Raw genomic sequence first — 23,794 nt, forward strand, 5'->3', positions numbered from 1 at the left:
TTATACACTTGGCAACTGACTCACATTTATGAGGGTTGCAGTAACCTAGGGCCATGTGATCATCTTTTGCCACTGTCTGATAAGCAAAGTCAATAAGGAAGCAAGATTCACTTAACAACCATGTTACTAACTTAACAACTGCAATGATTCACTTAACTACTGTGGCAAGAAAGGACATAAAATGGGTCAAAACTCACTTAACAACTGTCTCGCTTAGCAGCAGAAATGGTCTTAATTGTGATTGTAATTCAAGGACTAGCTGTATTCCTAAGGTAAAATGTTAAATATTATTTACCTTTGAGGGAAATGTATAATGGATATGAACACATAATATATTTGGTTGAAGTTGGAATTTTTTAAAAATCTTTGTATGAGTGTAGGGGATTTTATTCACACTTATTTGTTAATTTAATATCTCCCATTTATTCTAGAACTTATGCTATACTTTTATTGTGCCTCTTCAGGTGCAATATTGTTAAGTATTCATAAGTTCATGAATATGTATGAGCCATGCAAATGGCCTCACTGTTCTTGTATTTCAGCACCTTTGTGCTGGCCAGCAACAGCCTCCTGCGTCTGGATTGGATAGGACGCGAGGGAGGCTGTTGCCGGCTGAATGTTTGTTTCTGATTGGTTGAAGCCCGTGTATATAAGGTTTTGGCGGGCTGGTTATGAGTTGAATCGCTGTTATACTTAGCTTGGAATAAAGCCTGTTCTGTTGTTCACCCTGTGGTCGCGTCCCTCATTCCGAACCTCTAAACTGGCGACGAAGGTGGGATCAGCGATTCCGCGACACTAGGTGAAAAGAGAGAGACAGACAGTTAGCTGCCGTTTCCAGACCGGCAACGAACGCTGCCTGAAGAGAAAAAAAAAAAAAAAAATTTTTTTTTGTGGCCTCTTGATATCTCTCCCTCAGGATGACATCTGCTTTGCCTCCATTCGCCCCTTTTGGTTCCGCCGGGGAATCATGGGAGGGGTTTATGGAAAGGTTCGAATGTTACCTGATCGCTTCCAAAAATCAGGCTCAAACCGAAGAGGAAAAATGCAGTTTTTTCCTCTCATGCTGCGAGCCATCTATGTTCGCCTCAGCAAGAGCCTTGGCAGCCCCACGGCCAGCATACAAGCTTGGGTGGGACGAACTCATGGCCAGATTGAAGAACCACTATGCACCCACCCCGTCAGTCATCGCCCGCCGTTTCGCCTTCCGCAGACGAGTCCAAAAACAGAATGAATCAATCAGCCAATTTTTGGAGGCTCTGCGGATGGTGGCTGCCCAGTGCGAGTTCTCCAACCTTGAAGAAAATTTGGTGGAACAGTTTGTGTGCGGGGTCCGCGATGTCAACCTGCGGAGCCGCATGTTCCGAAATCACCGAATTACACTACTGCAGGCCGTGGAAACTGCCCGAGCCGCTGAACTGTCGGAGCAGTCCACGGCCGACATTGAACGATTGCAGATTGCCACACCAGAGCGAGCCTCGTCGGACGCATCTCCACAAGCCCACATGGTCGAGGACGACATGGCTTATGAGGATCCAGAAGAAGAAGTGGTGGCCCAAATGAGGACTGTGCCTAAGAGAAAGCCAAAGCCGCAACCTGCAGCCCAACAGGCGTCCGCAGCGCCCTGCCGGGGTTGCGGAGGCCGTCATAAGCGCCAGGCTTGCCCATTTTTAAATGCCATCTGTAACCGGTGCAAGGGCGAAGGCCATCTGGCCAAGGTCTGCAGGGCCCTATTGCCGGCACCCTCGTTTCTTCAATCGCCCAGCCGTCCCCAGGCGCAACCGCGCCGCCAGCAGCAGCGGCCACCGAAGAGAGCGGAAGATTGCTACCAGTCCACCAGCCAACCAGCTAATTTTGACAGTACGGCGAGCCACGCCGTTGCAGGGGCCCGGAAGGTCTCGACCTCCGTCCAGCTGGAAGGTCAGCCGTGCCGGATGGAGGTGGACTCTGGCTCTTCCCGGTCCCTCCTGCCCTGGTCACTTTTTGCCAAGCTATGCCCTAAAGTGCCCCAGAAACGCCTAAAGCAATCTGAGGTCTCCCTAAGGGATTACCAGGGGAGGTTGATCCCTACGCTAGGATCCTTCCCTATCTCTGTATCTTATGGCCACTTCCAGGGGAAGCTACCCATCCTCATAGTCAGGGATGACCTGCCGGCCCTCCTGGGCCTGGACTGGTTCCCAGCCCTGGGATTATCCATTGGGGGGGTCCACCGGGTGGTTCCTAGCACACTCGAGGACACGTTAAGGGAATTTTCGGACGTTTTCGACGGCCAGCTGGGCTGTTATAAGGGGACCCCCATATCTTTAAGTTTAGACCCTCAGGTTGCTCCCATTAGGCTGAAAGCCCGCAGGGTGCCTTTTGCCTTAAGGGCCAAGGTTGACGCCGAACTTGACAAGTTGTTGGCGCAGGGAGTCATCGAGCCCGTAGACCACTCCCCTTGGGAGACCCCCATTGTTCTCCCAATCAAACCTGACGGGTCGGTGAGGATCTGCGCCGACTACAAGTCGACGATCAACTTGGCCCTTCAGGCAAACCCCTATCCAGTCCCTGTAGTGCAACACCTGCTCCATTCCCTGGGGCAGGGTTGCACATTTGCCAAACTGGATATGGCGCAGGCCTATCAACAGCTCCCGGTGGATGACGATGCGGCGGCTGCCCAGACCATCGTCACCCATCGTGGGGCTTTCCGTTGTCGCCGCCTGCAATTTGGCGTTTCCGTGGCCCCGGGGATCTTCCAAAGCCTGATGGAGCGGCTGCTCCACGGGCTGCCGGGCGTAGTTCCGTATTTCGATGACGTCCTGATCGCTGCTTCCAGCCGCTCAGAACTCATCGAAGTACTGCGGAAGGTCCTCAGTCGTTTCAGGGGCGCGGGCTTAAAACTGAAACGCAGCAAATGTTCATTTGCTGTTCCGAGGGTGGAATTCTTGGGCTTCATGATTGACGCCCAAGGCATCCACCCCACACCTTCTAAAGTCGCTGCCATTAGGAACGCCCCTGCACCCACCTCCAAGGCGGAGCTGCAGGCGTTCCTAGGGCTCCTGAATTTTTACGCCCCTTTTATTCCGCACAAGGCGTCACTAGCCGAGCCGCTGCATCGGTTGCTCGACCGATCTGCGGCCTGGCGCTGGGGGAGCCGCGAAGCGCATGCGTTCGCGGCTGTCAAAGAAGCTCTGACGTCAGCGGCAGTCCTGGTCCAGTACAATGACAGGATGCCACTGACGTTAGCTTGTGACGCCTCCCCCTATGGAGTCGGGGCCGTTCTAAGCCATGTCCTCCCAAATGGCTTAGAGGCCCCTGTGGCCTATTACTCCCGGACACTCTCCTCGGCGGAGCGTAATTACAGCCAGATAGACAAGGAGGCTCTGGCTGCAGTGTCCGGGATTAAGAGGTTCCACGACTACCTCTATGGTCGGCCTTTCACCCTTGTCACTGACCACAAGCCTCTCCTTGGGCTTCTGGCAGGTGACAAGCCGACCCCCCCCATCCTCTCCCCCCGAATGACTAGATGGACGGAGTTCCTGGCTGCGTATTCTTATACGCTACAGTACCGTCCAGGCAAGCAGCTGGGGCATGCCGATGCCTTAAGCCGCTGCCCGTTACCGGAGACCGACACCGCCCTAGTGCCCTGTCTCTCAGTCCTGTCTATCGCGTCTTCCGGTTTCCCGATTTCGGCCGCGGATGTCGCGGCCTGCACCAAGGCCGATCCGATCCTCTCCCAGGTCGCTTCCTGGGTCTCGAGGGGATGGCCAATGGACAAAGTGGCAGAGGGCTTCAAGCCCTTTAAAACCCGGCAGGCGGAGCTCTCCCTCCACGGGGGGTGCCTTATTTGGGGGGATCGAGTGGTGATCCCCACCGCGCTGCGGCCACAAGTCCTGTCCCTGCTCCATAAGGATCATCCGGGCATAGCACGAATGAAGGCATTAGCCCGTAGCTATGTTTGGTGGCCCTTACTGGACTCAGAGATAGCGGCCTATGTTGGCCGCTGCCACCCCTGTCAGCAATCTAGGCCCAATCCCCCAGCCGGGCCAGCTCGTGAGTGGGAGGCTCCGAGAGGCCCATGGTCGCGCCTCCACCTAGATTTCGCCGGTCCCTTTCACGGCCAGAACTTCTTGGTAGTGGTGGACGCTTACTCCCGCTGGGTGGAGCTGGTCCTCATGGGCTCCACCACAGCTGAGAGTACGGTCCGGGCCTTGAGAAGGCTGTTCGCGACCCATGGGTTGCCGGACCTGATTGTTTCTGATAATGGGCCCCAATTTATGTCCACCACGTTCCAGGAGTTCCTGGCCATGCAAGGGATTCGACATGCGCCCATAGCCCCGTACCACCCGGCCAGCAATGGCCGGGCGGAGCGGGCGGTCCGCTCAGCAAAGGAGGCACTGGGCCGCATGGACCGGGGCGACTGGCAGGAGAAAGTGGCGGCTTACCTGCTAAGCCAACATTCCACTCCCTGCCCAACGACCAACCGAAGCCCCGCGGAGCTCTTGATGGGCAGGCGCCTGCGGACTCCCCTGGACCGGCTACATCCGTTGTATGCAGGGGATCAGCCGAGCAACCTGGGGGTTATCCCTTCCCGTTCATTTAAATTAGGGGACGCGGTATGGGCCCGGGCATTTTCGGGGCCTACGAGATGGGTGCCAGCCACTGTGACTGCCCTGACTGGCCCGTGTTCTTTTAGAGTCGGACTGGCTGACGGATCCCAATGGAGGCGTCACCTGGATCAATTGAGGAGACGCCTCCCACCGCCAGCCGGCAGCCCAGGCCCAACCGAAGCCGGCACCGACTGCCCGGAATCCCAGCGTGAGGCCTTCGCCGCTCCAGGCCTCTCCTGCCAACAACCGAGAGCTCAATCCGGAGAGAACACACCACGGGCCTTCGCCACACCAGGCCCAACCTGCCCGAGCGCCCCGTGCCGGGAACGCCCACAATCAGCTCAAGCCGCCGCAGAACAATTCTCACCTAGGCCTTGGTTCCTCCCTCCCGACACGCCTCCTAAACACAACACTATCACAGTGGACACGCCACCTCGCCCCTACTCACCAGGACAGTTGAGCCCTCCTTCTGGGCCATCCCAAGAAGGCGTGCCTTGGAGCTACACCCCCTTCCGGGAGGAGCTACCACAAGGAGGTCCTCCTCCGCCGACGACTAGTGGAGAACTGCGTAGATCAGGGCGGGTCCGGCACCGCCCCGCCTACCTGCAAGACTACGCATGCTCCACCCGCGGAGCATGCGCAGAACTGGGGGGAAGGGGTGTTAAGTATTCATAAGTTCATGAATATGTATGAGCCATGCAAATGGCCTCACTGTTCTTGTATTTCAGCACCTTTGTGCTGGCCAGCAACAGCCTCCTGCGTCTGGATTGGATAGGACGCGAGGGAGGCTGTTGCCGGCTGAATGTTTGTTTCTGATTGGTTGAAGCCCGTGTATATAAGGTTTTGGCGGGCTGGTTATGAGTTGAATCGCTGTTATACTTAGCTTGGAATAAAGCCTGTTCTGTTGTTCACCCTGTGGTCGCGTCCCTCATTCCGAACCTCTAAAAATATAGTATAAAAATATACTATACTTTTATTGTGCTTGAAAATTATGCCATCAAACTTTGGCAATATGGCAAAGGAGAGTTCAGGAGATTATAAAAATGAGGTCTCGAAGCTTGTGGTTGTTGACCATTAGGAAAAGAGAGGCTTCTATATTTGGGGGGGCAGGGATACTTAACTTAATTTTTAGTTCTTGGGAAAAATGGAATATAATGTTTAGAATTCATACTAATTTCATGTTTTTTATTTTAATTATTTATATATGTGCTCAGATGGTGGCAGCATTTCTCCAATATTTTGAAAGGCTATTAAAATAGGTTAACATTTTATTTTTTTATATCATCACATCCAAATTATACCTACATAATTTTGTGTAAATTATTCTGATTGTCTTTTTTTCTTTTTTAAATAAATTATTGTCCAAATTATATAAAAATCTATGCTTTTTCCACAACTAATTTATAAAACAAAATAATATTTAAGTTGTTAGCTGTTTATTTTATAATAAATTAAATACAGAATTGACTAATGATTTAATCTAAATGGCTTGAAAATGTTTTGATAAATAAGAAACCTACGTATTTAATGAACAATGCACATTTTCAGAGCTCTTGGAGTTGTATGTTGGGATTAGGCTCTTAGAACCCTTTACCACCACCAAATTGCAATCTTTGATATGAAGGTTTGGTAAATTACTCCTTACATATGTTATACAATATATATTCACCTCATCCCTATGGGATAGGCCCATCCCACCTCACTGGTAGAAGAGGCATACTGCAGATCTTGTCAGTCAAGGAATTTCGGCTGATAGAGTCAAGAAAAGCCTTATCTGCCATGAATCTTGCCCTTTGGAACATCTCTCCTCAGGGTGAGATCTGCTCCAACCCCTTTAAACTTTTTTAAGGGCCTGCAAACCTGGCTCTGCCAGTTGGCTTGGGAGCCATGTGGTAAATTGTCACGCTGGGGGTGATGATGGATTAATAGCAGATCGCACCTCACAACCTGCACATCTTGTTACTTCCTTTCCCATTTTTTTGCAATAATTTATAATTTAATTATTACTATGTACTTGTGTGTGTACATACATACATATAGATACACACATACATATTTTGTAGATGTATTGCTTTTAATCTTGTAAACTGCCCGGTCACCTGGTGGCTAGATGGGTGGCAAATAAATTTAATAAACAAAAATGTAATAAATATATAAATATATCTATATATAGTTTTTTAACAAATTAAATTTAAATTTAAATCAAATTTCGATTTAATCTTCATTAAGATTAAAATAATCTTAATTTATCTCCCTGCTTATATTTATTATTATTTTTGAATATGTAGCCTGTGAGAGGCCACTCAAAAACTCAAATGCACAGGCTGAAGTCTTGCATCTTTACATCTGATTATTTCATATTTTGCATATCCACATAACAAATTCAAAGTTTGTTGTGACTTTTCACTTCAAGTGAAAAGTGTCTATAATATTTTTATTTAGCATTTGTTCTGATGCTTTCCTTCAGGAGGAAATCTTTTATATATTGCTTAGCAACTAAGCATTCTCAATTAAAATAACTGTAGAAAAGCAGCCTTTTTTACTTAACAAAATTGTTGATTGAAGATCTTTTTCATAATAGCTATTCTTTGGTTTTAATTGGCTGATTCCTTGTCTCTTTAAATATAGTTTGAAATAAATAAATGTTTGGTCACTTTTTGGGAGGTTCACCCAATCCTTAAATCACAATTTGTATGCATCTAATATTTAGAACATTAGAAGTGTGCCCTGAGCAACTTCATAAGTTACTTCATTTTTAAAATGTGATGGTCTTCCAACAGTTTGTTTAATTACCTCAGCTGTGCTTCTTTGGATTCTTACCAGATCTTCAACCTAAAATTAGGTCAAGTCAGGCTAAAACTGCTTGAGTGAAACCAAGAGTTGGACTACAGATAGTCAGCAAATGGCTCTTTGTAAGTTGAAATGGAGGAACAAGTGGGCTTGTTTCTAATGTTGAACATTCATGTGTTAATTATTCCTTGTGCGATTTGTCATTTGTTATTGCCACCACATAAAATTGGCATTTTTGTGACAAGTTTATAATTTAACTGACTTTTGGGACATTGGTGTAATCACTACAGAACTGCCAGTTATCTAATTTTTTTGCCTCAGGAAATTTTACAAGTGAAACAATTCTTTTGACAAAAACAGCTGTCAGGCAGCTGTCTTCTTTATTTTGGTGTTGGCTTTTTGAGCTGTTTTCGGAGCTTTTTTTTTTTTTTTTTTGCTACTCAGTCATCATATAGGATTTATTCCCTCTAGTCAAAGGTTTGCATGGTTGTATATTCAGACCTGACAAATACATGTTTTATCTTCTTTCCATTGAGGCAAAATTCTCTACTTCTAAATAGGTTTTGGCTGAATTACTTTTAGTTCTGCTAGAATGCATCCTATTCATGTGAATGGAGCTGATCCCCAGTAGAACAATTATATCGACATGTTGAGTTTGAAAATCCATTATTTTAACAAAATACAGAGGCATATGCCAGAAAAATATTGTGTATACTAAAGATAACTTCCTTAGCCATATCCAGCTACTTCATCTCTTTTTTCTTTGCCCAATTGGCATGAAAGGTAAAAAAAAGAAGAAGCATTCTCTTATGAATTTTGAAGGCAAGAATGTCATTTTAAAGTTGCAAGTTGGTATGAAAAGCAATGGCTGGAAACTAATCAAGGAGAGAAGCATCTTAGAACTGAGGAGAAATTTCCTGACAGTTAGAACAATTAAGCAAACAACTTGCCTCCAGAAATTGTGAATGCTCCAACACTGGAAATTTTTAAGATGATGTTAGATGACCATTTGTCTGAAGTGTTGTAGGGTTTTCTGCCTAGGCAGGAGGTTGGACTAGAAGACCTCCAAGGTCCCTTCCAACTCTGTTTAATTTTATTCTAAAACTGGTTACTTCATTAGAAACAAAAGAGATATCATATAGCGAATCCATGTAAAGGAAAACATAATTTATACATACAAAAACACCTCTATTTTATCTCTAGATAAAAAATCATATGTGTAACATAAATAGGAAGGCATATATCCCCCCCCCCAACTGTATAAGGAAATGTTTGTAATAAACTAACACACTCCATTCCATTGATGATGATAGGATACATCTCCAAATTACAAAACATTATAAAAAGAGAGGCCAGGAACTGTTCTGTATGACAGCCCATCCAAAGCAATTTAACAACTTTAGATGAATAAATATTATACTGTATATTTGACGTTTATTGATTGTCTGGTGTGTTTTACTCCCAGCTTGTAAACAAACCAAGGGGGAAGAAAAAGTTTAATCCTCCTGATAGCACATTCTACCTGGGGCTGCCCTTGAAGACCACCAGGTAATTTCAACCAGTCCATAATGCAGCAGTCCACACAATAATGAGGCCCCATAAATTTTCCCATTTGTTGCATGAACTGCACTGGTTTCCAATTTCTTTCCAGATGTAATTTGAGGTGCTTGTCATCACCTTTCAAGTCATATGTGGCACACCTTTCCAATAGATGGTCTCATAGGTCAGATAAGGTGGGCACATTCCTAGTTCCTTCCCTAGCTTTTGCACTCTAAAGGGAGCTAGGAAGCTTGCCTTTTTCATTGCTAACCTCTGCCCTATGAAACACTCTGCCCTCTAATGTTTGGCAGTGCTCTATCCTCTTAGGCTTCCATAAAGATTTGAAGACCTGCCACCTCTCACAAGTGCTGGATAAGATTGGATTATTGAACATTAGAAACTTGATTTAGCACTTTGTTGTTTTTAATATTTTAAAGTTTTAATCTGTGTAGTTTTATAGTGTTAATATATTTTATATATTATTTTAATTTTTAATTGGAAGCTGCCCAGAGTTGGCTAGAAGATGAGCTGCTATATAATATCAATTCATAGTTATTATTAGTTTTGGTTTGCATCATACAGTTATTTCAGTATAGTCTTTAATATTGGAATGCCGCTTAATATATAGTGCAGATAGTCAGTGACATGGCCAGTTACTATAGAACAGAGGCAAAATTGGATGAGTTGTGACAAGCCAGTCAGCTCAGAAGGAAGTGTCATGAGAAGCCCCCATAAGGGGAAAGTCAGTAGTTGGTCTCCACTTTAGTGGGATAGGTTAAACATTGGATTGTAAACAGAGCTGATAAGAAGCTGCCTTGCCTTAAAAGCTTTTTTTTTTGCAGAAAACTATCCTAATAGTAAATATATGCAGCAAGTGACTGTGTTGTTTGGTAATATCTCCACTCAAGGAGTTGTTTTAGTGATAAGAACCTTAGCCAATGGAATGGCTTAATTTGTAAATATCCCTATCAACAGATATCTTGGCTTCAATGAGTACCTTAAAGATTTGTGATAGAATATCTAACAAAAGGGAATAGGAATAGGAAACAGGGATATTGAAAAAAGACACCTTAACCCAAAGAAGGAGGAAAGCATGAGAATGAAATTCAAAATAGTTCTGCCTTAATTATGGTAGATATAATTTGAATGGAAAAAATGCTTTGACAAGCTTTCAAGATTCTGTTACATTGCTCATCCAGCAATAAATACCCAGAAATCAAAGTGCTTCTTGTTTTTTAGTTTCCAACAACGAGGAAATAAAAGAAATATCTAAAAACATTAATAACAATAAAGACAATAGTACAATGATGCAATTCAATTAACATTTTAAAAATAGCTATTTTGACATTATTCTCTCTTAAAAAATATATATTACTTATCTATTGCATTAAAGTAGACCATATGGAAATAATATTCTTCATTTGTTCATAATTGTTCTGAGTGGCATGTTTTTTTTCTTCCTCAGCTTGAAAATTATGTCTAGTGTTATCTCCTTTTGTGATTACTGTGGTTAGTTTAAACTATAGCCTAAACTAAACTACCAGTTGATGCACTGCCAAGCCACAGTTACAGGGTGATTTTATAAATTGTATGAATATTCATTTTCTTTGGTAGACAAGTGGAAAACAATAGCTGTTTCCTGTCAGACCATAATTTTGGAAATTTCTCCCCCAAATATGCAAAGGTAACACAAGGATTTTAAAAAGCTCAACCGATTCTATCATATATTTCAGTTATGGATTGTATGCAACTTTTGAAAGATGAAAAACTTTTAAATCATTAAATAACAAAGGAAGCAAATATTCAAATATCCGAAGCTGAATTGACAATATCAGGTTAGTTAGGAAAAGTATGTATGAAGAATTTTGAGACAATATTATAAAATAGAGATTGCTAAAATACTTGCTTCATCTTCAGTGTATGACACAATAGAAAAGGGATTAAGATTAATCAGAGTACTATGAACTTTAAATGACATCAAAATAAATAATCATTTTCAAATAATTTTGTCCATTAAAATGCATATTTACATCTCCCTACTATATGTGTCTGTGATCAGTCTGTTTCCTCCTAGTATTATAGGCACAATTAACTGATGAAGAACAAGGAATAACACTAAAATATAAACTAGAGTAAGTGAATGTGAACAAAGCTGAAAGAAGGTTCAATTTACTGAGAAGAAAATTATATTATAAGTTATTTCACATACAGTAAAAGTTTGATTCAGTGGATTGCCTTAACCCTAACCTCAATGAACAAAATTTTATATTGAAGAATAAAGTCAATTGTTCCTGAAGTATTCTGGAGAATTAATTTGATTTATGTCATTTGTGACAATTTAGGTCATTTAAATGATTAAATAATTTTTTGATCATTTTCATCAATTTTCATCATTTGTATAATTATAGAGCAATAGCGATGAAATAATTTGATATAGATGATGTAATTTAACAGATGACATAAAAACATCAGTTATGTAATTACATGAATGACATAAATTAGGTCAATGAAATACATTTGAATTAAATGGACATCCCTTTCTTCTAAATGGAGTTTTATGGTATAATATATAAAAGATGTAATTTGAGAGATTCATAATATAGAATAGCAGATGTATCTGAATACTATTTTTGCTTGATTTCATTCATTTATACTTCCTGACTCGTAAAACTAAATTGGAGTATATTTACATATTAAAATCCTCTTTTCTTACAGTTTTGTAACCCACTTTGCAGCTTAAAAAAGATGTGAATGTTAGAAGAAAGTTTAGACAGAAATGAACAGACTGTCCTGGTTCTAGAAGAATTGGCTGAATAGACTACATATGTTCTTGTATTTATGATGGCCTCATTTAATATGAACTTTGGGATGGATTGAATTTATTGTGTGTAGTCAGTGGAAAATTTCCCAGTCTTTTAAGGAGGGAGTTAATATGGATAAGATACAATGCATTGTCTTTATTCAAGAATAAGAGAAAAGACATGATCAGATGGACAGAACATTTGCAAATGCAATACAGCCAGTACTTCCGGAAGAATAGTTAATGAAATACAGAGGTACTGATTGCCATTTATATGTAGATTCTTTAATCTTCTCAAATGTTACAGAGCAGCGTTATTGCTTTTATTATATTATCTGAGGAAAGTTGGCTGAATCTCGACTATTTGATTAGAGTGTATGGTTTGTGTTCACTCTATATCTTCTGGGTGCTTTGTTTGGAATGATTTAGAGAAACATGAATGCCTGTTTTGCTGCTGCCATAACATTATGAATGGAGATAGGTAGGTAGAAAGATAAATGTTGATCTTAAATGTGATTTTACTGGGTTTTTTAAAGAACATCTGGGGAAACATAGCATCAACCATGACTATGTTAACACAGTTAAATTTTACAGTTCATCTTTTTCTTCATTGGTAGTTTGCCATATATAACGTTTCCTTAAGACAATAAAAGCAATTTTTTCTCCTTTAAATAAAAACAAGAAGTAAAAACAAGAAGTAAAAACAAGAAGACATCTTTTTGTCTATAACATGTATTTTATCTTTATTATTTATAATGTTAAAGCATTCTTTACTTTCCAGTGATTCCATCAGACACTGAGACTGAGATCAAGTGATTTGTCAGAGACTATCCAGTGAGTTTTGAACAGGAATTTGAACCTGAATCTTGCTTGTGCAAACTCAGCTATACCAAATGCAATACCAGTTGGATTATAGAAAATGTCCAGCTAAAAGAACCAAAAGCATTAATAGTCAGGAGAATCTTCTACGAGTAGAAAGAGTAAAACATGTTAAGTTTCTTTTAATTCATAAAAAGGAAGACATAAACTGTATAATGTGAAGAAAATGGATACAGAGCTTTTTCTCTCTCTTACATTTATTGAAGATTGTCAAATAAATGGTTAGTAGAAAATTCAAAACACAACCATCTTCAAATATTTAAATAACACATAGTATTTGCTACTACAAGAGTTGGTAATGGCCATATAGTAGTTTACATACTTTTTAAAAAGATTTTGTTTAAAATCATAAAGTAGGAGTTTATACCTCTGATCATCAAAGATTAGGGAAATGACAAGGGAGCAATTCCCTGCATGTCCTGTTAGTGACCTTACTGGGGCCATTTCTCTAATAGGTGTTGATACTAAGATACTACAATGGGCTATATTTACATATGATCCAGCAGTAAAGTTTGCAACATTATAAAAATTATTACTGGAAATGAGTGTGTGTGTGTATGTGTATATATACAGTATATATTGTATATATATCAGATTTTTATGTAAAATGTATTCTACAATTGCATGTTTTGCCTTAAATATGCAAAATATACATATATTGAGTTAGCTTAAAAACCCAATAAGATACTTCCCCCCATTGTTTGGGCGTGCATAGGTGCTATATTCGCAGAAACGTTATCTAATTCTATAACCATGCAATTATTTTGATATCAGGAGCTCAGTGCATTTCAGGTTACAAACTATGGTGTACAAACTACTTTCTTTTTACCATCAGTAGAGAAATTTCAAGTTTAGAATCCCATATAAACAAATTAAATGTAATTAAGGTTTACAGAAATTTGCTTGCACTGAGTTTCCTCATATAAAGATTATTTCTATATGGAAAATATCATTTGAGGCAGGTTCTCTTTCTCTCTCACCCTCCCTCCCTCTGTGTATCTATGTGTGTGTATATACATATAGCTATGGGCATCTAATCTAATCACACTCTAATCCAGACATTGGAGGTGTGTTACTCTTTAGAAAAATGTTGGGCTGCTTTCTTAATTGATTTCTTTTTCAAAACATCAAACACGTTTAACACATAACACATTTCTTGAGAAAGAAGTGAAACTCTTTAGTGTTTTGAAATGAAGGAGTTAATATTTTTATATTTTCCTAAAAGCTATGGCAACCTATTTTGCTGGATCAGCTCATAAAACAGAACAATCACAACATAGTGTCATTTGGTATAGCTTAAAACAAAATTTTAAATATTTTATTTTTCTATATATAACAAATACATGACAAAATCTTGTTAATCTGTTGTTTTTGGTTTTCCTGCAGATTGGTTTTTTGCAGATGAATGACGACTTTATATTTATTGAGCCGTTCAATCATAGTTTGGCTGTGATAGGTCAAGCGCATCGGGTATGCAGACGTAAAAGATCCATACGTGAAAGACCTTCTGAAAAATCCACCTCTCATAGTCAATACTGCAGTGTTTTTTCTGGTAATGTAATTTCTATTAATATATTTTAATTTAATATGTACTTTATGTAATTTTTTATACCTCACTGTTCTGTTTGCCTGACTCCTTTTACGGGAGTTTTCTATTACCTTCCCCTAAAACCAGTCTTCTCCAGCTTGGTGCCTTCCATAAGTGATGGACTTTGTTGCAGCCTCGTAAGTCCTCAGACTTATGAATGATAGCTCGACAGCAGCCAGGCGCGTCTTAGCCAATCAGACGCGCCTGCCGGTTGCCGGGCTGTCATACGCGAGGCTATTGGTTAAACCGTTTGACAGCCGGGTATAAAAGGCTGTCAAACATCGGAGACTTGCCGGTCTACTTACTGTTGTTGTTGTTACATGTTCTTGCTTGAATAAAAGGTTACAGTTACCTCAGACGCCTCCGTTACTTCCTACTGCCGATCTAACACTGGCGACGAGTGGTGAGGAACCGGCTCTGAGCACAACCTGCAACCGAGAGCAAGCAACGACTTAATAGGCGCTTAGACCGGATGTTTACCGCGCCTAATTCTCCTCAGCTGCATCCATCAATTCGCCTCAGACAATTCCTGATGGCCAGCATGCCAGCTTTTGCTCCTTTCGGAGTCGGCGGAGAATCTTGGGAAGCCTTTTTAGAAAGGTTTGAGTGCTTCCTGATTGCAAATAACAGACAGGGCTATTCTCAAGCCAGAAAATGCGGTTTTTTCCTCACCGCTTGTGGCTCTGAGATGTTTGCTACTGCCAGATCATTTGCTGCCCCTAGGGCCGTTTACGATTTGACCTGGCAAGAACTGACAGTCGGGCTACAAGCCTATTATGCTCCAACGCCGTCACAAATTGCTCGTCGCTTCGCATACCGCAGGCGGGTGCAGAAGCCTTCAGAAACTGTCAACCAATTTCTACAGGCTCTGCGAGTCGCCGCGGCTCAGTGTGATTTTCCAGACCTTGAAGACAACCTCGCAGAACAATTTGTGTGTGGCCTTAAAGACATTTTTCTGAGGCGCTGGCTATTAGGCAAACCAAAAGTTACCCTAGTCTACGCTATAGATGAAGCTCGAGCCGCTGAGCTAGCAGACCTTTCTTCATCTGAAATTGACCGTTACCTAGCTCAAATGGCCGTTACTGTCGGTTTACCTGTCTCGCCGGTCTCACCTGCCTTGCCTGCACTACCAGCTCCTGAGCCACCACCGCCTCAACAATCAACCTATATCACTAATTTGATAGACGAATTAGCTCCACTACCCGAGCACCTCCGACACGCTCAAGTGGACCGCCTGAGGGCTACCCCTCATCGTCAGCCACCTCAGCAAGTCCAAGCGCTTATCCGATCTCCTGCCGCTTCTTCCATTTGCCTAGGCTGTGGAGGTGCGCATCCCCGGTCTACTTGCCCTTTCAAAGCAGCGGTCTGCCACCGTTGCGGTAAAAAGGGCCATCTAGTTCAAGTCTGCCGAGCCTCCTTGCCGCCTCTGTCTTCTAATGAACCTGCTGCTACCTTCGGACCACCTCCACCGCCTAAGAACCCGCAATCCCGCAGACCAGCGCAACGCCAGGACAAGTGCTACAATCTCTCGGAGGCCATTCCTATGCTCCCCGAAGTAGCTGTCAACCTGGCTTCCGAGGGTACGACGAAGATCAACATAACTATATCCATTGAGGTGCAACCTTGCCTAATGGAGGTTGATTCCGGTTCCTCCCGATCCCTCCTTTCTTGGGCCATTTTCTCTAAGCTTTGCCCTAAAGTCAAACAGTCCCAACTGTCACCACCGGACGCTATTCTAAGAGACTATCAAGGGTCTCAAATCCTCACCCTGGGGTGTTATGCACCAAGAGTCTCTTATGGGACTCACGCTGCTGTCCTGTCAGCACTAATTGTCCTTAAGCCCCTGCCCTCCATCTTAGGGTTAGATTGGTTCTTTCCCCTAGGGCTATCCCTTAATGGAGTCCATAGTACAGCGGACACGCCCCCTTCTGATGTAGCAGCAGTCTTATCGGACTATGCTAACATCTTTGATGGACAACTAGGCCAGTACAAGGGCAATCCCATCTCCCTTAACTTGGATGCCCAGGTTGCTCCAATCAGGCTGAAGGCCTGCAGGGTGCCTTTTGCCTTGAGGCCAAAGGTGGACGCCGAACTTGATAAGCTTGTGGCGCAGGGCGTACTGGAGCCAGTCGACCATTCACGCTGGGAAACCCCCATAGTAATTCCTGTGAAGTCCGACGGTTCCATTAGGATCTGCACCAACTACAAGTCGACAATCAACCTTGGCCTCCAGGCAAACCCCTATCCAGTCCCTGTAGTGCAGCACCTGCTCCACTCCTTGGGGCAGGGCTGCATTTTCTCCAAACTGGATATGGCGCAGGCCTACCAGCAGCTTCCTGTGGATGACGATGCGGCGGCTGCCCAAACCTCATCAAAGTTCTTCAGAAGGTCCTCAACTGTTTCAGGGGCGCGGGCTTAAAATTGAAGCACAGCAAATGTTTCTTTGCTGTGCCACAGGTGGAATTCCTGGGCTTCTTAATAGATGCCCAGGGAATTCACCCCACCCTTCTAAAATAGCTGCCATCAGGAACGCTCTCCCCCAACCTCAAAGGCGCACCTGCAAGCGTTCCTTGGTCTTTTAAATTTCTACGCGCCATTTATTCCCCACAAGGCATCACTAGCCGAGCTGCTTCATCGGTTGCTCGACTGATCCGCGGCCTGGTGCTGGGGCAGCCGCGAAGCGCATGCGTTCGCGGCTGTCAAATCCCTGCTGACGTCAGAGGCAGTCTTAGTCCAATATAGTGACAAGATGCCCCTGACTTTGGCTTGTGATGCCTTTCCCATGGGTTTGGGGGCAGTTCTGAGCCATGTCCTTCCCAACGGCTCAGAAGCTCCCATAGCTTTTTACTGCCGGACACTTTCCTCCGCCAAGAGGAACTACAGCTAGATTGACAAGGAGGCTCTGGCTGCAGTGTCCGGGGTTAAAAAGTTCCACGATTATCTATATGGGCGGCATTTTACCCTCTACACCGACCACAAGCCACTCCTTGGGCTTCTGGCCAGTGATAGGCCGACCCCACCCATTCTTTCCCCTAGGATGACCCGCTGGATGGAGTTCTTGGCGGCGTACTCCTATACCCTATGCTGCCGTCCAGGCAAGCACCTACGGCATGCAGATGCCCTCAGTCACTGCCCACTTCCTGGCGAGGACATCCAGTTGGTTCCTTGCCGTTCTGTCCTATCTATTGCTCAACTGGACTTACCCCTTACATCTACCGATGTGGCCTCCCACTCGCGGTCTGACCCTGTCCTATCCCAAATAATGACTTGGGTCCTGAGAGGCTGGCCTACAGCATCCGCACCACCAGACTGCAGGCCCTTTAAGTCCTGCCAACTAGAATTATCCCTACATTCTGGTTGTCTTCTTTGGGGCGACCGCGTGGTCATCCCATCAGTCCTCCGGCATCAAGTGCTACAGCGGCTTCACGCCGATCATCTGGGAATAGCGCGCATGAAGGCACTAGCCCAAAGTTACGTTTGGTGGCCAGGCCTAGATTCCGAAATTAAGGCCTGGGTCTCCAAATGCGTAACTTGTCAACAGTCCTGGCCATTTCCCCCCTCTTCCCCCTCCCGGAAGTGGGAGATACCCCGAGGACCGTGGTCCCGTATTCACATTGATTTTGCGGGCCCCTTCCACGGCCAGGTATTCTTGGTGGTTGTAGATGCATACTCTCGCTGGGTGGAACTGTTGCTTATGCACTCCACCACAGCCGAGAGTACTGTGCGGGCCTTGCGATGGTTGTTCACAACCCATGGGTTGCCGGACACAGTAGTGTCCGACAACAGCCTACAATTTTCATCTACGACCTTCCAAACATTCCTGGCCGCCCAAGGAGTCCGCCATGCGCCGGTTGCCCCTTACCATCCGGCCAGCAATGGCCGGGTGGAGAGGGCGGTTCGATCAGCCAAGGAGGCTTTGGGACGATTGAACCGTGGCGACTGGCAGGCAAGGGTGGATGCGTACTTAATGGCCCAGCACTCCACTCCTTGCCCCCTGACTCGGAAAAGCCCCGCGGAGCTGCTGATGGGCAGGCGCCTGTGGACCACCCTGGATAGACTGCACCCTCTCTATTCAGGGGTTCAGCCTGGCAACCTGGGGTCTCCCTCCCACTCTTTCCTTCTTGGGGACTTGGTCTGGGCTAGGAACTATGGGGGGGATACTCGATGGGTGCCTGCCACCATCATCGAAGTAACAGGACCCGTCTCCTACAGGGCCAGCCCCGGTTCCGCAACTTCGCTCCAATATTACAAACCATCCAGCCTTTCCTGATGCAGGCCAGCCTAACAATCCACCGGGCATACACCTTCTGCTGTCAGTCCAGCACACTCTCAAGCCAAGCCTGCAATACACCAGCCATCATTATTAGGCCACTCTGGGTCTAGCCCTCCCCTCTCACAGGCTGCCTACCGGCCTAATTTCAATCCATCGCCATCCTCGGCCACGCCCCCATCGCCCAGCCTACCTTATCCATTCCGTTCTCCAGTACCAGCAGGAGGGTCTTCTGACGTCACCTGGAGCTCCACTCCCCGAAGGGAGGAGCTCTTACAGGGGCATCTCTTGTCAGCTCTGCCTGCAGTCCAACTGCGGCGGTCGGGGAGTGTCCGCCGCTTGCCTGCGTATCTCAACGACTACACGTGCGCAGTTTCTCACGCATGCGCATCGCTGGGGGGGAAGGAGTGTTGCAGCCTCATAAGTCCTCAGACTTACGAATGATAGCTTGGCAGCAGCCAGGCACGTCTTAGCCAATCAGACGCGCCTGCCGGTTGCCGGGCTGTCATACGTGAGGCTATTGGTTAAACCGTTTGACAGCCGGGTATAAAAGGCTGTCAAACATCGGAGACTTGCCGGTCTACTTACTGTTGTTGTTGTTACACGTTCTTGCTTGAATAAAAGGTTACAGTTACCTCAGACGCCTCCGTTACTTCCTACTGCCGATCTAATAGACTTTAACTTTCAAGATTGCAAATAAGCATATTTACCATTAATTCTGAGAATATTTGATGAATACCAGGCTGAAAATTCTGGTCTACTGGTAGAAAGTTAAACAAATTTTCATCTATTTCATTAATGGTGGTTTGTATCTGTTTTGTTAAACATATTGAAGTAAAGAGATTTCCCACTACCATACATCATCTGCCTCCATTTATAAACAAAGGATAAAACTTATTTTACTTGGAATTAAAGTGAATTGAACATAGTAAGACAACCAAGCAATGTTGTACCAGGATTTTAATAAAATGAATAATTTGCTAACTCCCTGTTGGGATGGGTCCACTCTCTTTTCTGATTTTACAACTTTTTTCTGGTCAAGATGATTTTTCTTGCGGTTTTAAAGTTGTGTTTATCAGTTAAAATAAATGCTCACAACCTGAATAGGACTTGCGGTATCTAATTGTAGTTCTTTGAAAGCTAGCTTTACTAGTCTTATATTTTGCAATTTGTTTACAGATCTGTACCACTATGTAAAGCTATGTTGATTACTTAACTCAGATATGTCCTGTAAGTAGGCTATCTAAGATAAACAAAATAAAAAAATAAAATGTTCGCATTCTATTATATCACTCCAATCTACCACTTACATTTCTGTTGACATTTGTACCATTACCAGCAGTTGAGAAAACTTCTGATCCAAAATCTAAAAGAGTTGTTACTGAATAATACATTAGTAATTGGCTCTATATTACATTTTTTGTATGGAATTCAAAGTTGCTCCATTTTAAAAATACTTCATTTGAGAAAGCTTGGTTCTGAGCCAATATAATTTAAAACAAGGGCGTTAATTTCAAAGCCTGGGGACTTGCGGGGTTCTTAAATCTGGCCTGTGGGGCTGCCCTGGAAACAGCAAAGGACCGGCCCTGGTCTGGCTGCGTGCGTCCCTCCGAGCTCTGTTTTTGCTGGCAGAGGGTTGCAGGAGCCCGTTGCAGCTGAAAATGGAGCTTGGGAGCCTGTTTTCTCTGACAGAGCGCTCAGGCCCCCAACGGCGCCCCCAACACAAGTGACATAGATCTGGCAACACCCATCCCAGTCATGCCCACCCCAGCCCCCAAAATCAAACAGAACTCTGATGCGGCCCTCAGTGAAATTGTGTTTGACACCCCTGATTTAAAATAACATAATATTCCATGCTTAAATGTAATTTTAAACTTGGGCCTCTGGGTTTTATTCCACTATTCGAGCTACTAATTCTATTGTTTCTATTGCAGAGAAAAGAAGAGTCCGAAGTCAAAAAGGCACAGAAAATGGACGAGGAAAGAGATATTCCTATAAATTACCTCAAGACTATAACGTGGAGACTGTAGTGGTTGCAGATCCAGCAATGGTTTCCTATCATGGAGCAGATGCTGCTAGGAGATTTATTTTAACTATTTTAAATATGGTAAGAAAATGTAGGTCTTTTCAGCAAAATAATACTTTAAAGTTTAAATATAACTTACTTAAAATGAAGAATATAGCCTAATAATGAGCTTGTAATAGAAAAGACGGGAAATCATAGCTAATAATTTTACATTGGCACTAAGACAAGATCCAGCACAAAGTCATCTCATAAAGTCCACTGTTAGTTTGGAATGTATAGATCATAAAAAATAGCCAGTTTTTTCTCCTACTATCCAGACTTATTATTATTGCCATATGTATTAAGAAAAAAATTGAATCCAGTATCTTATTCTACTATTGCAAATATAAAATTCTATATATTGTTTGATAAGAATATAATGAAACTGAACTGAGATGACGATGATGCTAATGTCTCACTGAGTATATGAAGAAAATATTACAAACATAAACTATACATGTTTTGTGTAGAATCCTGAATAGATTGTCATGTTGTAATTATTTGGGAAAACATTGAAAACAACTCGGCATTCCAGAGTTTCAAGAAGCTGCCTCAAACAATCTGTGATTTGTCATATTATTAATTTTTACATTACTGTATTTCTTTTGTTTTCAGGTATTTAATCTTTTCCAGCACAAGAGCCTTGGAGTCCAAATGAACCTTCGGGTGACTAAGCTTGTTCTGCTTCATGAGACTCCAGTAAGAAAGTACTGTATTTATCTCTTCCATGTACACTAAAAAAGGCAAACATTGATACAAGAACTTGCAATTGTCAATGGCCTAAAGTAAAAGTGAAACCAAAGGGAAAATCTGACCTTTCCTAAAGAATAAAATGACCTTACTTAAAGAATAAAAATATTGCCTTTAAGCAATTTGAGACAGGGTCAAAAGGGGGGAAATTTCATAGCATGGCTGCATTTCCCAATACCTGATATAGTTGAAAAGTAACCTTTACATCACTGTTTGACCCATCTTTCATATACAGTGATTTAAACCAGTCAATTCTCATTTTGAGTTAGCTTTTTTTGTTTGTTCTCATTGATGGAATAATATATCAACAGCTGTACCATTCAATTTAGCGGATGTTCTTTCCTAGGAGATATATATATATATATATATATATATATATATATATATATATATATATATATATATATATATATATATATATATATATATATATATATATATATATATATATATATATATATATATATATATATATATATATATATATATATATATATATCTATTAGATTTTTTAAAACGGATAAGCGGATAAGAGCCTGTGGCCTAATGGCTAAGATCTTTGCCTAGTATGCCTAGTGTGCAATATAGCCCAGGTTCAAATCCCAGTAAGGGTATGGCTAGCTGATGAGAGCTAAATAGCTTGAAATAGATCTATACTAGTCTCCCTTTATTTATTTATCAGCACAAATATAACATATATATATATATATATATATATATATATATATATATATATATATATATATATATATATATATATATATATATATATTCAGGGATATGGACTTTTTGCCTCCCCCCCTTTTTATTTTTGCGAGTCTTCCTTTTTATTTTATCTCTAGGGAAACTTTGTACAAGATAGGGTTAAGTCTCAGACTAATTCCACTGCTGGACTATGCAGACATGGGTGGGGTGGGTGTGGGTAGAAAAGGTTGTTTGCATAAGGAGAAAATATGTTTCTTTCTTGAAGTTTTATCTTGATGCTTTGCAGATGGCAGCAACCTGAAGTTGGACTGTGACTCTGTCACTAGTTGCTAGGAAGAAAAATTAGAAATGATTTCAATGAAAGCTCTGAAGAGATTTCTTGCAGCTATATTGAACAAAGTAAATGCAGAAAAAGAGGCTTGATGGAGAACTTTCGACCCTTTCAACCATTCAAAATGCCCCAGTCACGCAATCTAATGCTTAGATATGTTAAACTGTTTTTTATTTTTTATAATACTAAATGGAAGGACTATTCCATTTTAAATGTATTTGAGCATTCTATTATGACATAACACTTTTGTTTGGATAGACATCTCAGTAATACATAAATAGGTGATATTATTAGTTTCCTACATGCTGAAACAAACACAAATTATTTTGAACTTCAAACAAATACACTTGAATCTATTATATATAATATAATATAAAAGCAAGTTGTCTATGGGGATTCTTCAGTCATCCAGATCATGGTTGTCCCAAAGGTGCTTTTTCAAGAGGCAACTGGGCTTTCCGGTTTTTCTTTGAAGACATTTCACTTTTCATCCAAGAAATTTCTTAAGCTCTGACTGGATGGTGGGGAATCTATAAATCCTTCCATTCCCCACCATCTAGTCAGAGCTGAAAAAGCTTCTTGAATGAGAAACAAAACCTCTTCAAAGAAAAACCAGAAAGTCCAGTTGCCTTTTGAAAAAGCACCTTTGGTATAAAAGCCAATTTGATATAGTGGTTGCTTGACTAAAAACCAGGAGTCTGTTCCTTCCTTAAGCAAGATGCTAGATGAGCAACTTTGGGGCCAATCATTCTATTTAGGCCAGACAACTTCATGGGATTGTCTTTGTGGTGTAAATAGGAGTGGGCATAATGCCACTCAACAATAACCCAACAACGTCTTGGGTTTACAAAATAAATATAATTAATATATTTAGGTTAAACAGTCTTCTAAATAGTTTGATTTTGTTGATCAAGATATGTTCAGTAAATCAAAATAATAGAAACTTTAAACACTTAGTGTTTATATTTATCTAACTTTATATCAATATTCTTGGGTCTTCTGACTCTTGGAATTTTCTACCAGAATTCTGAGAATTTTCAGAACTCCCAAACATCTAAAGGACACTATATAGTAAAAGATTGGAGAAGAAAATAGTGTTGTGAATGCAATATAGTAATATTGTTTCTGGAACTTTGTTCCAAACCTTTTTGGAAGTTTTGTTGAAAAAATAATTTCATTTAAGGGATATTATCTTAAACTATTTATTAAAATTTTCAGGCAGAGATGTATATTGGACATCATGGTGAAAAAATGCTGGAGAGCTTTTGCAAATGGCAACATGAAGAATTTGGTAAAAAAAATGACATACATTTAGAAATGTCAACAAGCTGGAATGAAAATGTATCACCAGTGGATGCAGCTGTATTAATCACCAGGTACATTGCAATTTTTCTACTTCTATGTTAGTGATTCTAAAGCTCATGCCATGATTTTAGGCACTCTGTTGCAGTGAAATCTTGCTACAGACAAAACTGCTGTTAGATTAGGGAG

General features: G+C 42.3%; 1 protein-coding gene across 2 annotated transcripts in view; it reads left to right on the forward strand.

Annotated features, from left to right (window-relative positions):
• ADAMTS19 (ADAM metallopeptidase with thrombospondin type 1 motif 19) overlaps positions 1-23,794 on the forward strand; it is a 107,094-nt gene that overhangs the window by 11,923 nt on the left and 71,377 nt on the right. For both annotated transcript variants that reach the window (XM_087715880.1, XM_087715881.1), the window contains exons 3-6: positions 13,981-14,146; positions 20,387-20,559; positions 21,133-21,216; positions 23,522-23,679. In XM_087715880.1, coding sequence (XP_087572006.1) covers positions 13,981-14,146; positions 20,387-20,559; positions 21,133-21,216; positions 23,522-23,679 — 581 coding nt within the window. The remainder of the gene's footprint in view (positions 1-13,980; positions 14,147-20,386; positions 20,560-21,132; positions 21,217-23,521; positions 23,680-23,794) is intronic.

Source organism: Thamnophis sirtalis, unplaced genomic scaffold (genome assembly GCF_051295495.1).
Source record: "Thamnophis sirtalis isolate CommonGarterSnake01/CBP01778 unplaced genomic scaffold, rThaSir2_p1.2 scaffold_5, whole genome shotgun sequence".
Lineage (NCBI taxonomy): Eukaryota > Metazoa > Chordata > Lepidosauria > Squamata > Natricidae > Thamnophis > Thamnophis sirtalis.